This window comes from Heloderma suspectum, chromosome 6 (genome assembly GCF_057233095.1).
Source record: "Heloderma suspectum isolate Gila_16-S chromosome 6, 16-S_ref, whole genome shotgun sequence".
NCBI classification, from domain to species: domain Eukaryota; kingdom Metazoa; phylum Chordata; class Lepidosauria; order Squamata; family Helodermatidae; genus Heloderma; species Heloderma suspectum.
The window spans coordinates 10399426-10415882 of record NC_139463.1 but is presented as its reverse complement, the minus strand read 5'-3'; the positions used below and the strand labels follow the sequence as shown (position 1 = coordinate 10415882).

The window sequence follows — 16457 nt, the reverse complement described above, 5'->3', positions numbered from 1 at the left end:
TATTTACGTTAAGTAAATACTTATGTAGCCTGTCACGGCAAACAGCAGATGCAAATGGCAGCTGCGGCAGCTGTTCGAAAGACCAGCTGCTGCCGCCAGAGCTTCCGCCGCCGGAACATCCGCCCCAGGTAAGCTTCATCCCGGGGGGGAATCCGCGGGGGGTGGGAGGCCGTTCTGCCACGGATTTCGGGGGGGCGAATGCTAGTGCGTTTGGCCTCACTGAAATCCGTGCCGGAATTCTCTGCCATCCCTACCTAAGATGGACCTTGGATGCTGGCAGTAGGGATGTATGAGAATTTCATTTCTGTTTGCAAATCATGTGAAAATGTCCCATTTGCAATCTCAAATGCTAGCAGGAACATTTAAAAAAAGAAAAAAGAAATGTTAGCACATTCCTGAATTTTTTATCAAGTTTCATAAGTGTGTGTGTGTGTGTGTGTGTGTTTTAGATGCACACTTTGAAATATACTCCCCCCCCCTCTTTTTAAAAAAATGCATTTTCACACTTTAGGCAATGGGGGAAGAGTGCACATTTAAAAAAATACCCACAGAAATGTACACTTTCCTATTCAAATTTCCCAATTTGAAAGAGCCAAAACCAGGTCAAAAATGAAAATAGGAGCGAGCCAAAATTAGCTTTGATGTGATTTTTGAAGAATTTAGATGAGCTCAAAATGGCTGACTCTCCCATTCCTACCAGGCAGTGGTGTTTGACAACTATTGTATGTATTAGTGGTAGCTACCTGCAATGCAAAGCTAGTAGAGAACTAGGGATGTACGAAAGTCACTTACCTTTTCGAAGGGTGACATTCACGGTGGGGGGGGCACTCCATCCCTCCCCCCAAAATTCTCTCCGGCCAGCTCCGCTCCGCAGAAATTCCGCAGAGCCACCGGCCAGGGCCGCCCACAGCTGGACATTTGGCTGCTGGGCAGCCTGCAGGGCCACAAATGGCATCTGCCGTAGCCGCCACCATTTGCGTCCCTGTATTTTGCCATGATAGGCTATGCAAATACTTACGTAGCCTATCACAGCAACAACAACAAAAACAAAAACAGCGAACGCAAATGGCGGCCACTATGCCATTTGTGCCCCTCTTTTGTCGTAACAGGCTACGTAAACATTCACGTAGCCTATCACACGGCAAAAAAAGGGAACGCAAATGGTGGCCGCCTTAGCCACCGCCATTTGCATTCCCTTAGTTTTGCCGTAATAGGCTACGTAAATACTTATGTACATAGCCTATCACGGCTTCCAAATGGCGTCCCTGCATTAGCCTGGGTAAGTATTTACGTAGCCTGTCACGGCTATATGGAAGAAACAAATGGCGGCCACAGACATGGCCACCATTCACAATGCAGCACAGACAGCAGCAGGTAGGTGCTCCGTTCCGGGCCCATTTCACGGGGCGGGGGGCTTCGTTCAGCCACGGATTTCGGGGGGCCGAATGCACTGTCTTTCAGCCTCACTGAGATCCGTGGTGGAATTCTCTGACATCCCTATAGAGAACTGGGTAGGAGGAAGATACATTCTTTGTCTTGCATGATGGATTAAAACAACAACAACAACAAAATTGGATGTGCAACAGATGCCTACAAGAGGGATGTATGTACACAAGCAAAATACTGCTTTTGCAAAATGAGAATTGTGAGCATGGAGCCATAAAATGAACACAAGAAGCTTCCTTATACTGAACCACACCATTGGGCCACCTAGGCAACATGGTCTACTTCTGGGAGGCAATAGTGCTGCAGGATGTTCCCTGCCACGCTATTTGAGATAAGGATGGGCGAACAATTCGTTGGGTTTGCATTTTAATATAAAATTCACATTTCCCAAACCTTCACATGATGACATGAACCTTAATGCAATTGTACAGCAATACTCTTTTCAGGATTTTGTGAGACCGTTCACAAATTTAAAAATGCACACCCCAAAATCCATTATCTTAGAGGAAGGAAATCCATATGTTTGGAAGTGCATACAAAAATGTGTACATTAGGACAAAAATGTGTACATTAGGATAAATGCTCAAAGATTTGTATAAATTTTCACATTGATGGTTTTAGGTGGAAAGAAATGCAAACGAATCTGAAAATGGGACAGAATGAACATGACGTTGGAAAAATGAGAATCTGAGCAGAACTGAACTTGTCAGATATCTCTGTCTCTAAACTGGAAATAACTAGGTTAAACCTGAGACCATCAGCATGAAAAGCATTTGCTATAGCACTAAGCTACTACGGTATTGCCCCAATCCATACATGGCTCCATCATCCCCCAAGGCTCCACCATCTTTGCAACTTCCTTTTAGGGATGTCAGAGAGTTCCTCCACGGATCTCGGTGAGGCCGAATGCCAGTGCATTCGGCCCCCCGAACTCCGTGGCAGAATGGCCTGCCACCCCCCCACCCCCCCGCAGATCCCCCCCGGGACGAGACTCACCTGGGGCGGATCTTCCAGACAGCGGCGGTGGCTCTGGCGGTGGCTCCGGCAGTGGCTCTGCCGCTGCCACCATTTCCAGGCTTGTGTAAAAAAAAAAAAAAAAAGACGTGATAGGCTACGTAAAGATTTACCTAGCCTATCATGGCTAGGTTAAAAAAAAAAAATCGACATGATGGGCTACGTAAATCTTTACATAGCCTATCATGGTTGGGTGGGTTTAAAAAAAAAACCCGCGTAAAAAGATTTACGTAGGCTAAAACGGTGAATGAAAAAGGGACGCAAATAGCGCCCACTACGCTATTTGCGTTCCCCTTTATTTTCGCCGTCATAGTCTACGTAAATATTTACGTAGATTAAGATGGCCAAAAAGAAGGAACGCAAATGGTGGCGGCTGTAGCTGCCGCCATTTGCGTACGCGGTTTTTGTTTTTTGTTTTTACCCAGAGTCCTCCGCGGCCAGAAATCCGGCTGCGGACGGCTCTGGCCTGGCCAGGCCTGGCCGGCTGCTCCGCGGAGCAGCCGCGGAGCACAGCCAGCCATTTGAGGATTCCGGGGGGAGGAACGGAGCGCCTCCCCCCCCCATCAACATAATCCGCGAACAGGTAAGTCACTTTCGTACGTCCCTTTACCTCCCTAAAGCACTGCTTCAGCCATGCACATGTGACTGGTGTGTGGACCAAACATTATCTGTTGTTAATGAGCTGGTTGATAATGAGCTGGTTCCTTTTGTCTGTTCTGAATAAACTGTCGACTGGATGAAGCCCACGTTCAGTGTATCCCATGCAGTTCATGATTTTATAAAACTCTCTCACAAGGGTTGAGTAAGCCTACTGTTTTTGTTTACTTCAAGCAACAAAAGAGATTTGAGATTTGAGCCATAGCTGCCGCGATTTGCGTCCCTGTATTTTGCCGTGATAGGCTGCGTAAGTATTTACTTAGCCTATCACGGCAAAAAAAACCCAAACAACAGCGAACGCAAATGGCAGCGGCTATGGCGGCCACCATTTGTGTTTCTTTTTCTTTTTTTTGCCTTTTTAGCCTACATAAATATTTACGTAGGCTATTATCGCAAAAAAAACGGGAACGCAAATGGCGTAGCGGCCCCCATTTGCGTTCCTCTTTTTTTTGCCGTAATAGCCTGCGTAAATATTTACGTAGGCTAAAACAGCAAAAAAAAAAAAAAGGGAACACAAATGGGGGCCACTGTAGCCACTGCCATTTGCGTTCGCTGTTGTTGTTGTTTTTGCCATGATAGGCTATGTATCATGCAAATGGCATCCCTGCGTTAGCTGTGATAGGCTACATAATTATTTACGTAGCCTATCACGGCTATAATGAGGAAGCAAATGGCAGCTGCAGACACGGCCGCCATTCGCAAGTCAACGTGGATGGCAGCAGGTAAGTGCTCTGTTTTGTGCACCTTTCATGGGGTGGTGGGGCGGGGGGCTTCGTTCCGCTAAGGATTTTGGGGGGCTGAATGCACTGGCATTCGGCCTCACCGAGATCCGTGGTGGAATTCTCTGACATCCCTACCAAAGAGACTCATATATTTTAGCTTAATGCTGTCACTGCCAGAAATTCAGCTTTAGGGGAGGCATTTCAACCTTTTAGAGTGGGGAAAAAAATGCACAGAAGCCAGGTAACCATCACATGACAGGTGGTAAGGGGTAGGGGTGCACGAAAGTCACTTACCTGGTCTCACAGCTTGCTTCGTGGTGGGGGGGAGGCGCTTCGCTGCTCCCCCCGAAGTTCAGGCTGGGGGGGGGAGGCTTCCCTCCTTGCCCGGCCGAAATTCAGGCCGGGGGGAAGGCTTCCCACCTCGCCCGGCCAAAATTCAGGCCGGGGAGAAGGGCCCCTTCTCCCCGGCCGCGAACTTCAAAAAAAAAATGCCCCTGTGATAGGCTACGTAACGATTAACGTAGCCTATCACGGCTAGATCTGCAAAGTCAGTCGTGATAGTCTACGTTAATCGTCACGTAGCCTATCACGGGTGACTTTGAAAAAAAAAAAGTGCGTACGGAAATGGCGGCCCCCATAGGGAGCCGCCATTCGTGTTCCTTATTTGGTCCCTGTAGTCTACGTAAAGATTTATGTAGACTACAGGGACCAAATAAGGAACGCGAATGGCGGCTCCCTATGGGGGCCGCCATTAGCCGTACGCGCTTTTTTTTTTTTTTAAGTCACCCGTGATAGGCTATGTGACGATTAACGTAGCCTATCACAGCTGACTTTGCAGATCTAGCCGTGATAGGCTACGTTAATCGTTACATAGCCTATCACAGGGGCATTTTTGTTTTTTTTTACTTTGCTTGTAATGGCAGCGGCGACAGGTAGTCGAAAGACCGGCTGCCGCCCCCGCCCCTGACGAAGACCTGCCGAACCGCCGCCGGGACCCGCCGCCGGGAGGGACATTCGTGAATGGTAAGTCCCATCCCGGGGGGGGGGTGGAGAATTTCTCCCCGAACAACCTTCGGAGGACCGAATGTGTTGGCGCTTGGCCCCCCGAAGTTTCGGGGAGAAATTCTCCCCCATCCCTAGTAAGGGGAAAGGGGGGGAGGACAGGGGAAGGGGGTGTGATCATCTGGGAAACCCCAGGGGGATGGATTTGTCCCCATTCCTGAGGTGCTGCATCCTCTCTTTAGACCATACTGTGGGGACCTTTTCTGTGCATTAAGTTCCAGTATGCCATTCAAAATAGTACTGTGCTGAAAATTTCTCCCACTTTTTTCCCCACCATTCTCATTCAATTTGATAGAAAAGAAATGGCTTTCGAAAAGAAATTCAAAGAAGGAGGAATTCCAGAGAAATTCTCATGGGTTGGGTTTGGGTTTCTTGTGCTACCTTACTTATGAGGTGGCTGAGGAGTGTGCATGAGTGTCCTGTCTGTCATTGTACAATAATCACTGTGGCAGTCTGTAGCCTCCTGAGCTTTCCACACTTCAGGTAAAGCCATTGTGAGGAAGACATTTGAGTAGGGATGTAAGAACTCACCCTAGCTTGGTTTCTCAGGATGCTCGCTGAAGCAGAGCCCCTGCTCACACAGCCCTGGACCCGTGCTCAGGCCACCCACGAGCTCGGCAAGTTCCCTGGGCTCACCGTGATCCCTTTCGGTGAGCATTCGCCATTTTTGCACCTTTGATTGCTACATAAAACAGTAAGTTAAAAAATGTGCATATTTAAATATGCGCAGTTTGGATCTGGGAAAGCTAAATAAGTGCAATATTAGAGGTATAATCCCTCTAATATTGTGCTTATTTAGCTTTCCCAGCTCCAAACTGCGCATATTTAAATATGCACCTTTTTTTAACTTCCTGTTTTACGTAGCAATCAAAGGCGCAAAAATGGCAGGTGCTCACCGAAAGGGATCGTGGTGAGTCCTGGAGAGCGCGAGCGAGCACTAGTGGGGGCGAGTGGGGGTGAGTGGGGGGCAAGCAAGGACAGTGTCTCAGCAGGTGCAGTCCGGAGGTTGTGGGCAGGTGGAAACCGATGAATTCCTGGATCCAGTTGGGCACCTGCAACATCCCTAATTGTGAGGCAATTCCTCCCATGGGGCCTTTTCTGTTCAGGAAGTGCAGATGGCCTGCGAGGCTGCAGAGCAGTGGAAAGATGTACAACGGAGAGAGGAAACACACACAGCATCCTTGGCCACCTCATGGTGATTAGGGAAGCTGAAAAATGCCACCAAAAGAAAATCAAAATTCCGCCTCGGAAGCGTGGAAGCCTCAACATAGTTGATACTGTTGCCACCTACAGAAGCAGTGCAATAAGCCAAAAACCCTTAGGAAAAAAGAAAGAGCCTGTGCTACATCCCCTGCCAACAGTGAGTCATATTTGTGAGAAACTGTTAGAGAATTTCTCCTTCCTTAGGAGAAATTAATTGAAATTGTCCCCCCAATTTCTCTGCCCACAAATAAGAGGTAGAATTTTGAGAAGCCACGTCTGTACATCTTCAATTCAAAACTTCAACCTGAGGATTGCAACCTTGGACAGAGATAGTTAGGGGTGTATGAAACCCCCTTACCCGGACTCCGCAGGGGTCCGCAGGGGGGAGGTGATCCGTCCCTCCCCCCGGAATCCTCTCTGGCCGGCTCCGCTCTGCAGTGAGTCCGCAGAGCCACTGGCCGGCTCCCAAGTGCCAGCAATATGGCCGCCATTGCCGTATCGCTGGTGAACCGGATTGACTGCAGCCGCAAATGGCATCTGGGACGCCATTTGTGGCCCTAAAGGCCTTAGTTTAAGGTAAATGCAGCCATAAATAGCTGCATTTAACTTAAACAAAGGGCCTTTACGGCCACAAATGGCGTCCTGGATGCCATTTATGGCCGTGCTTTTAATTAACACAATAGGCTACAAAACCCATGGCAGAACAGCCTCCCACCCCCTGCCACCCCGTGGAATCCCCCCGGGACGAAGCTTACCTGGGGCAGAGGCAGAGGCGGCAGAGGCAGAGGCGGCAGCGGCTCCAGCGGCGGCTCTGGTGGCGGCGGCAGCTGGCCTCTCGGGTGGCTGCTGTGGCCACAAATGGCAGCTGTCGTAGCGGCCACCATTTGCATCTTTCCAGGCTGCCGTGATGGGCTACGTAAGTATTTACGTAGCCTATGACGGTAAAGGTAGCCACAGACCACCCACTTCCGCTACCCCGTGAAGTTGCTCCGGAACGGATCCTACCTGCCACCGTCCGGATCCAGTCCATCCGCTGCCATCCTATGGAAGAAAATGGCGTCTGGCATGTGGGGGGGGGGTGGAGAGGCATTGCTACACCAGCAGAATGGTCACTGTATCCAGTGCATGCTCAGTCCAGGTGAGGAGGGGAAAAGCTCACAACTCAGACAAAACAGTGTGAAAAATGGCAGAGATGGTATAGCATTACTGTTAGCTCCACCAGTTGACATTGCTGATGAGGGGCTGTGCTGGCAATGGTGCCCACATGCCCACACACGCAGGGTGCCATCCCACAATAACAGGGCCCTGCCTCCGGTGCACACCTATGCTTCGCAGCACACACCCACATGGTGACACCCCCACCTCCAGGAGCTCTACTGGCACAGCTAGCAATGACCCATTTCTGCCAGGTATCCCCCCCAACCCGGCCGCCAGCTCATTATTTCATAACCTGTCTGAAATAGTCATAAGACAATTTCATAATCTTTTAAAAAAATGTTTCTGGGAATTTGGAGAGGAAGAAAGAGCAAAGAAAATAGAAAACGCATAAATGTAATAGCTGCTTTTGGTTCTGATTCCCGTGTATAATCCTTTCACCATTGCTGTTGTTTACTCACTAATGCCTTCATGACATCAGTACATATTGTATTGTCACATTGTTATTACATGACTGCACATATTCACCCTAATTACATAATTATCTATAATTGCGCTAATTTGGTAAAGACGTAATTGACTAAAATCACTTTAAAATCAACAAGGAGATCCTGCCAATGGGAAAAAGTACATTAGAGGAAACATATCTTTAAAAAAAAGAAAAGAAAAAAGGCCACTATCTGAAAGCACAAAAATTCAGGTGCCCTTTCAATGTACTCCCAGCTTGGGGGTGGGGGGACTTTTTTTTTGCAAGCAGCTCCCATTCAGCTGGGAGAATGTCTGGATGACTGAGCCACAGATGCGGAGGTGGGGGTGTTGTCCATGTCGATCTCTTCCATAGAATCAGCACCCAAATGCCCTGATGATGTGGGTGCCCTGATCACAGGGGTCCCTCCCTGGTGGGATGCCAATTCCATGGCAAAACACCCACACCATCAGCCCCACCTGCATAATTGAATGTACCTGCAGAGGTCTAGGACCCATTCATGGATAGGTAGCTCCCACATGGCTGAGAGAACATTTAAGGTGCACCTTACTTTATAATCTATGTGAAACAATCTTTTGCTTCCAACTTATAGCCACGTATTCTGACACTGGAATTTCAAGGTCTTAGCCTCATAAATGTGTGTGGGGAGGGACAGAGGGAGGAGGCAGTGTTTGCACCCCAGTTGTGGGCCTAAATAAGGGCTGCACTGAAATCAGCACCATCCCTGAATTGGGGTATGTCTGGTGCTTTGGATGCCTCACCCCTGTTTTTGCACTCAAACCAGGAGAGATTTCTAGAATATCTGCTAGGCTGCTATATAGGACTGGTGCATCATATTGAGCTTGGTGGATCAGCCTAGGGCTTTGGTCCCTTGCACACTTCCTTGGGAGCAAGTGCCACTAACATTTGCAGGTTGTAACCGATGACATACATAGGATTGGGTTTCAATATTTGATTTAAGTAGAGCTGAATGGAACATTCCCATAAAACTTTTCCTTCCATTGAATGTAATCATTCCAGATTGACTGACCCTGGACATTGTGTCCCTTTGCCTCAGAAACATAGCTGCTAATGTTTTTTGAATGAATGAAGTAGTCAAGGTAATCATGATGATGAAGCTGAATGCCATTTATTACTTCTGATGTTGATGGATCTATGAAGTGGGATCATGTGATGTTACAATATCATTGTTGTTTTTCCTCGATTAGTTTGCAATCCATCAACATCTCCCTTGAAATGTGGTGGCCAGCGGGAGTGGAGTTCTTTTAAATTAGGTTTTATTTATGCCTCCTGCCGCAGCCTAAGAATGATGATTGTTTATTTATTACATTTATATCTCACTTTTTTTCCTGTTGCAAGGAACCCAAGGCAGCTTACATGGTCCTTGTCACCTTCATTCTGTCCTCACAACAACCCTGTGATGTAGGTTACATTGAGAGTCAGTGACTGGCCCAAAGTCACCCAGTGAGCTTCATGGCTGAGTGGGGACTAGAACCCAGATCTTCCAAGTCCCAAGTCCAGCACCCTAACCACTACACTACATTGGCTCTCAATGTTGTCCTTTTTTTGCCACAGCATCACACTGTTGACTGTTGCTCGATTTTTCCTTTCATTGTAACTTTTCATCCCTTGTTGGCAGATTTCTGCACAATCATTTATATCTCCCAACTCGCACTTTTGTGCTTGTTTTTCCCCCTTTCCCATCTACAGTTGCCAACTTTTAAAATTATTATTATTACTAGTCTTGTTCTTCTTCCCGTTACTGTCACTGGACACTTCCCTGCTCAGAGGCTTTTACTGATCAACAGTCTATGTCAGACTTTGCTACTGAAATGCATAACATAGGGTGACTGGAGGCTGTATTTGTTTCTCTGTCTTGTGATGTCATTTAACTTTTAATGGTGGTATGTGAGCTAGAAGAGTAGTATCAGGAAAACTACATTTGGAACTGGGGTTCACTGCTAGCTCAGTAGCAGAGCTTGGAAAGTCGAATGTTAAAGGAGATTGCAGCATTGGCCATCCCAATAGGCCCTCAGCAGAACCACCTCTGACTGGCCAGCTGTAAGATGCATCCGTAATGGTCAACATGCAATGAAATCTTGCCTGGACAACAGGGCAGATGTGCTACTTATTAGGGTCTTGACCCAGCATTCCTGCCTTCTCCTCTTCTCTTTACCCTCCATCTCTTTCCCTCTCTGGACAAACCTTCCAGTAACACTTTTCTGTCTCCTCTGGTCCTTGATACTGCTTGCTCTCTACTGATCTCAATTGTGGTGGTGTCCCAGTTGTGAATCCAGCTAGTCCTTTCCCAACTTATTCTCTGGAGGTCAGTTGTGTTGCTGGCCACATCTGGCAAGCACATGCTGGGTTTGTTGGTTGGGGACAGGGACGGGGGGTTGTTTTTTCCCCCTACAACATTTTTGACTTCTTGCATGTATCCAGGTTGAGGTAGTAGGTTGTATGGTTTAGAATTACACCAAGGGAGATAACTGTACAACCTCCTAGCTTTCCTTGGGTCTTGCACAAAGCAACGAGAGCATGGTGAAAAGTGAGAATGTTTTGCTCTGCAGACGCACAGTGAGAAGCGACAGGTAAGGTTTGTTCCATGAATATTTTTTTTTAAGCTCAGGTGGGATTTTCTTCAGCAAGGTCTCCATCTCCCCACCCCACAAAGATGAATCACTGCATTGTGGCTAGGCAACTGCCAGACAGTGGTTTACATGCAGTTGGAGTCTCTTGTTAGAAAAGTCCTGGGAAATTCCGTTTCATTTTTTAAAAAATCTTCTAGATCTCATGACTCCAGACAAAAACCTGGGGAGATCATAGTAACATCAAACAAAAGGATCCTCCAAGTTTACATTCATTTTCTTGTGAATGAAAAGCCCTTCCTGAGGTACCTTCATTGGGGTTTCACATTTCCTTTGCTGGCTGATAGACATGGAGTCAGTCATTTTATGCCATTTGCAGAAACAAGGAGTAAATGAAGTGCTGCCTTGACTCTATCACTTCAGGGCTGCAGGTGGGAGTCACATGTTTGAATGCCCCCACCAACACCAACACCACACTCAGGCAACAGCTGCTTGTACACAGAAAACAAATGCCCGGCCGGCATAAAGATTCAAGCTAGGAATGGGCGAATTCACCTCGCCGGACCCCTTCTGGCCACCTGACCCTGCTCACTGCATGTGGCAAGCCACCAGGCAGTCCATGGTGCCCAGTGAGTAGTGCACAGCCTCCCGCTCCTTTGCCAAGCCACCATTTTGTGTAAAAATGGAAGCTCAGCCTTTTACGGAAAGGGCAATTTTGTGCAAATGGCGGCTGTAAAGAAGTCCATTTATGCAAAATTACAGGTGTGATTTATACAAAATTGCAGGCCTATTTGCACAAAATTACAGACACAAATGGTCTAAATCAGGGATCCCCACACCTGCCTGACTTGGTGCATGCCAGTTTTGGGCAAGGGCAGGGATCTGCGGACTGGCATCTAGGGGCCCGAGCTGGTGAGAAATCGCTGAGCTTTGAGCCCCAACCAGATGCCCGCGACATCCCTAATTCAGGCTAATGTTTCCCCTGATTTGCTATTTTTCTGTACACAGGGAGTCCTTTTTTTCACGGGGGAGTATTCAATCATGCAGATCCACCCCCACTTCAATCTGAAGTGCTTCACCTCTTAATTCTTATATAAATTAGCTCTTGGTCTGGCAACTGAGAGAGGCTCCAATCGCATTGTTGACCAACAGTTCCTGGGCATGAAGTATTGACCCCTAAGGTTAGGGATGTGCAAGAATGTTGTTTTTGCTTGCAAAACATGTGAGCAGGCCCCATTTGAAGCTTTGAACACAAGTGCAAGCATGTGTCCACTGAAAGCATTCAAAAATTGTGGAGCGTGTGCTCACATTCATCTTGCTCCCAATCCCCAGGTCAATTTGTGGAATGGAGTATCCTGAACAGGAGAACTCTATGGTGCAATATCTTGCTGGAGATCCTACTTGCATATAGGGATGTATGAGATTTTCAGTTTTGCTCACAAACCATGCCCTAAATACAATTGCAAGTGCAAGCACATGGCCACCAAGAATGTTCGCAGATTGCCAGACAGGTGCTCACGTCATTTGTGCAACTTTCCCAGTCCGCCCAATTTCCTAATTTGCCCCAAATTCCCCTGTATGCTGAATCATTGTGCGAATCTCCCATTCAGTCACTGCTCAAGTTGCGCAAGTTTCCCATTCGCACAGAGCGAGCAGCGGTAGCACGTGCAAACAGGAATTGGGCCCAAGACAAGCAGCGAGAGGATGTTCAGACGATCTGTGTGATCTCGAACATGGCTCATTTGCCCATCCCTAGCCAAGGTGAAGTGAATAACCCCTGGCTCACATAGCTTTTCAGAACTATAATGCAGTCACCACTTCATAGAGGGCATTCCTTGTGTTGATGCAGATTATGTCACATACAGATAATTCTAGTGCTATGCTGAAAAATTTCTCCCACTTTTTCCCCCATCATTCTCATTCAATTTGATCGAAAAGAAATTGCTGTTGAAAAGAAATTCAAAGGAGGAGAAGTTTTGGAGAAATTCTCATGGGTTGGGTTTGGGGTTCTTGTGCTTACCTATTTTATGAGGTGGCTGAGGAGTGTGCATGAATGTCCTGTCTGTCACTGTACAGTAATCTCTGTGGCAGCCTGTAGCCTCCTTGGCTTCCCGCACTTCAGGTAAAGCCATCATGAGGAAGCTGTCATGACACAATGTCTCCCATGGGGCCTTTTCAGTTCAGGAAGTGCAGGTGGCCTGGGAGGCTGCAGAGCAGTGGAGAGATGTGCAACAGAGAGAGGAAACACCCACAGCACCCTCGGCCACCTTGCAGGGATTAGGTAAGCTCAAAAATACCATCAAAAGGAATTCAAAATTCTACCTCAAAAAAAGTGGAAGCCCCAACACAGTTGATGCTGTTGCTACCTACAGAAGCTGTGCAATAAAACAAAAACCCTTAGGGAAAAAGGAAGAGTCTGTGCTACACAACCCCTGCCATCAGTGAGCCCCATCTGTGAGAAACTGTTAAGAGAATTTCTCCTCCCCTACGAGAAATTTGGTGAAGTTGTCCCCCCAATTTCTCTGCCCACATATAGGCTGGAGAACTTTGAAGGGCCATTTGTGCACAGCTCTAGATAATTCTGCCCAACTTAAGAGACAGTCATCTGGCTTGCAATACCTTTTCAAGGTGTCTCTCTAAGCTGAACACCCCATCTTTGCTCCATTTAGCGGATTCAGCACTCCGATTGTCCCCATTTCCCTTTAGTTAGAATTTGATCAGCTTAAAAGCTACACAGTCAATAAAGCATCTTGTCCACATATTGACTGTTTTTATTCTAGCTGCAGTCTGGAAATGGCTTATGAGCTTCCATGCCCTGCATTACTGCCCTGGGTTTTGTTTTGCATGTGTATCCTTGCCTCCCCCCGCCCCTTTCTCAAAATCAAAAGATTCTAAGGACACTTTGGTTAAAAATCTGACATAGCAAGGAGGATCAAGATGAGATACAATGTTTAACCTGTTTGAGTGCCTCCCACCAAAACACACACACACACACACACACACACGCACACAAATCTATCCCCTCCAGGTAGAAAACTAGATATTCAAGAAAAACTGAGGGTAGAACTGTACTCTCTGCTACTTTTCTCTCTGTGTGTAGCTATAGATGTGATTCAGCTGCATAATCCAAATTCACCAGAATTATAGGGTAGTGGGATAGTCATGTTTATCTGCAATGTGTTGTTCTGACCTGATTAGCTCCATGTTTATTAGAAGTAATACTAATACAGGAGATGAAATTTCACTCTGTCCCTGTGGGGTATATCCAGGTAGTCTGAAATTTAGAGATCAAGGGTTCCATTCCAGCACATCTGATTTCTGTGGTTCCAATGTTTCCATGTCACCGGTTCTCTCCCCCGCCCGGCCACCTCCATAACATGACTGACGTAGATATGCATTGGACATCTGTGAGTTATGCATTCTTCAGGTGTGGCTTTCTGGACTGTGTGGAAGTATCCTGGAGGGCTAAAGGACTGTGGGTGTCCCTGGTTCCTCCCCCCCTCCCCACTATACTTCCTGCACTCCAGGTTGCACACAGCCGCATTCAGTACAGAGTATTCTAGAACACAAGAAGAGCCATGCCAGGCCAGACCAAAGTCTGGTCTAGTCCAGCATTCTGTTCCCACATTGGCCAGCCAGGTCCCCATGGGAAGCTCACAAGCAAGAGGGAAATTGCCCTCTTCCACTGTTGCTCACCAGCAACAGGTATCCAGAACCATGCTACGTCCGATCCTGGAGGTATCATATAGCCATCATGACGTGGAGCCATTGATAGCCTTATTCTCCAGGAATTTTTCTAATCCCCCTTGAAATCCATCTATGATCTAACTGGGTGCATCCTATAATTGATTCAGTTATGTGTGTGTGTTTTAAGAATGTGGTGAGAGACTGCTGATGTGTTTTAAATGACATCAGTTGCTGCAAACAGCAAAGTATGTGTTGAAGAGCTTTGACTCATTTATGTCTGCAAAAGGAACAGAGATATTCTAAGAACTGCCTTATCACTTAGAACTGCCATTCACACTCAATTTAAGTTGAGTGGAACAGCAGAGAGACATACATTTATTTGTGTTTATGTGGCACGTTGACACTAACAGGAACCAGTTTTAAATCCATTTGCTATGGGTTCATCCCAACCTTTTGATCTTTATTAAAAGCAGAGGTGGGGGAGGGGTCTACTCCACCTTGGCATCTTGCTTTTATTGTGTCCTTGCTCCTTGTATCACTGATAATGGTGTGTGTGTGTGTGTGTGTGTGTGTGTGTGTTGCAGTTATCTTGCTACATCAAAATGCAGGTTAGTGGAAAATCAAGCGAATGTCCTTTTTGAGGTTGTCTTTGTTCATCTCTGATGAACTGGTAATCATTCCTTAATTTTGTATACCTGAACACATCATGGAAGCCATTGCCGACTTCCGATATAGCATTGTGATTAATAAATGGAGTCCATTTCAAGAGTGAAACTGATATTATTCATTCAAGGTGGCCATTTGAGTAATTCCAGAAAAGAACATTCCTAATAACAATATTGGACTGCCAATTAATTAAGGCATTCCTAATATGTCCTCATGCGCCCTTCTATCATATGTCCTCCATATGTCCTTTTGTCATATGCTTTCCATATGTCTTGTCAGTAATTAGTCTTCCATCATATGGCTTCCATCACATTAATTAGTCTGATTTCCTGGAGAATGTGGCAGTGTTACAAGCATGGACCTTTTGCAGTGGGCACGGGAACAGCCATTCTATACCTTTCAGCCTTCAGGCCAAAGAACAAAAGAAGGAACAGAAGGAAGGTAGAGTGTGTAGAGATGGGCGGATCTCCAAAAATCTCTCCTGACTTGGTTAGTGCTGGGCCTAAACATTTCTGTTTGGTCTGAGATTTCTCTAAGTTCATTTGAGTTACCAGAATTGCAGGAGAAGATATGTTTTTCTTTGTTTCATTGCTGGATGTTTTAGTGTCAGCTGGAACTTGAAACAGAAGGGAAATTCTATCAGTGCTAGATGTTTATTTTTATTTTGCAAAATCAAAAGATTCAGCTCAAAAGGTTGGTAGAAAAGTAGAAGGCAAAAACAAGATAACTCAAACCTAGAATTGCATTGTCTTAACAGCAGGCTTCCTGGTCTACAGTAAAAGGCAGAACGTGGATATTATTTGGGAATGAAAGCTTCTTGAGGCAGAACAATTTTGCATGTCTGGTGTTCCAGCAGCATAAGAACACACCAAGAATGATGTCTCTGGTGCAGCAGTTCAAGATATCCTCAAAAGATATTTCAGTAAAATGTGTTTGCAGTTGTGAAAGTCTGGTTATGAGACCTCCATTTAATTCTAGAATACTGCTAATGAAATAATAAAATAAAAGTGATGGACAAGTTTTGACTGGCTTCTTCTTCTTCCTCCTCCTCCTCCTCCTACTACTACTACTACTAAGATTCAGAACCCAAAACCAAGCAGGGCATGGAGGACCTCAGTACTGGGACTCCTCTCAGCATTCCCTCTCTCACCTGGGTAAGTTGTGTGAAGTGTGGGATGGGATGCTTGGGGGATGAGGCAGCTCCAGAGTCCACAGAGAGGACCTCTTGTATTCCAGTTCCATGTTGATTTTGGACTTGGTATCTGTGAACTAGAGCCACAGAATAAACTGCCAAATGAAGTGCATTTGGAAGTCTGGGGTCCAATCTAAAATGGACCCAGGAAGGATGTGGACTCCACAAATCCACTGTCTGAATTTCCACCCCAATTCTGGAAATTCACCTTACTGCTATTGATAATGAAGTATATTTGTTAGAGCTATGTGCTGTCATAGGGTAGTATCCAATGATGTCTCAGCATTAGCACTGATGATGTTGCACTAGCATAAAACAACACTTGCACAGTGAACTAGTACGATGGGGGAAATTCAGTGGCAAATCGCTGCCTTTTCCCATTGTACTAGTTACATTGCATAACTGGTGGTTTACGCTACTGCAACATCACTAGCACTATCACTGGGGCACCACTGAAAGCACCAACTTTCTGATACTGACACTCTCTCTATAGCAATTGGAAACCAGCAACTTAACTTCTTAGAGAGAAGACTGGTTTCCCCAGAAAACCCATCACTCCAGCATATGCTATTGGCATT

General features: G+C 46.4%; 1 protein-coding gene across 13 annotated transcripts in view; it reads left to right on the top strand.

Moving 5' to 3' along the window:
* Window positions 1-16457, top strand: part of LOC146340454 (uncharacterized) — a 246280-nt gene that overhangs the window by 216211 nt on the left and 13612 nt on the right. For 5 of the 13 annotated variants that reach the window (XR_014783704.1, XR_014783699.1, XR_014783705.1 and 2 more), the window contains one exon: window positions 15445-15703. The exons of 2 other annotated variants lie outside the window; for them this stretch is intronic. Coding sequence is in view for 2 of the 11 variants with exons in the window: in XM_084803603.1 (XP_084659729.1) it covers window positions 15445-15497 (53 nt within the window). In the remaining 9 variants the exon portion in view is untranslated. Of the gene's footprint in view, window positions 1-15444; window positions 15710-15764; window positions 15842-16457 lie in introns of those variants that run through there. 6 more of the 13 variants (XR_014783701.1, XR_014783697.1, XR_014783702.1 and 3 more) reach the window with 4 other exon arrangements.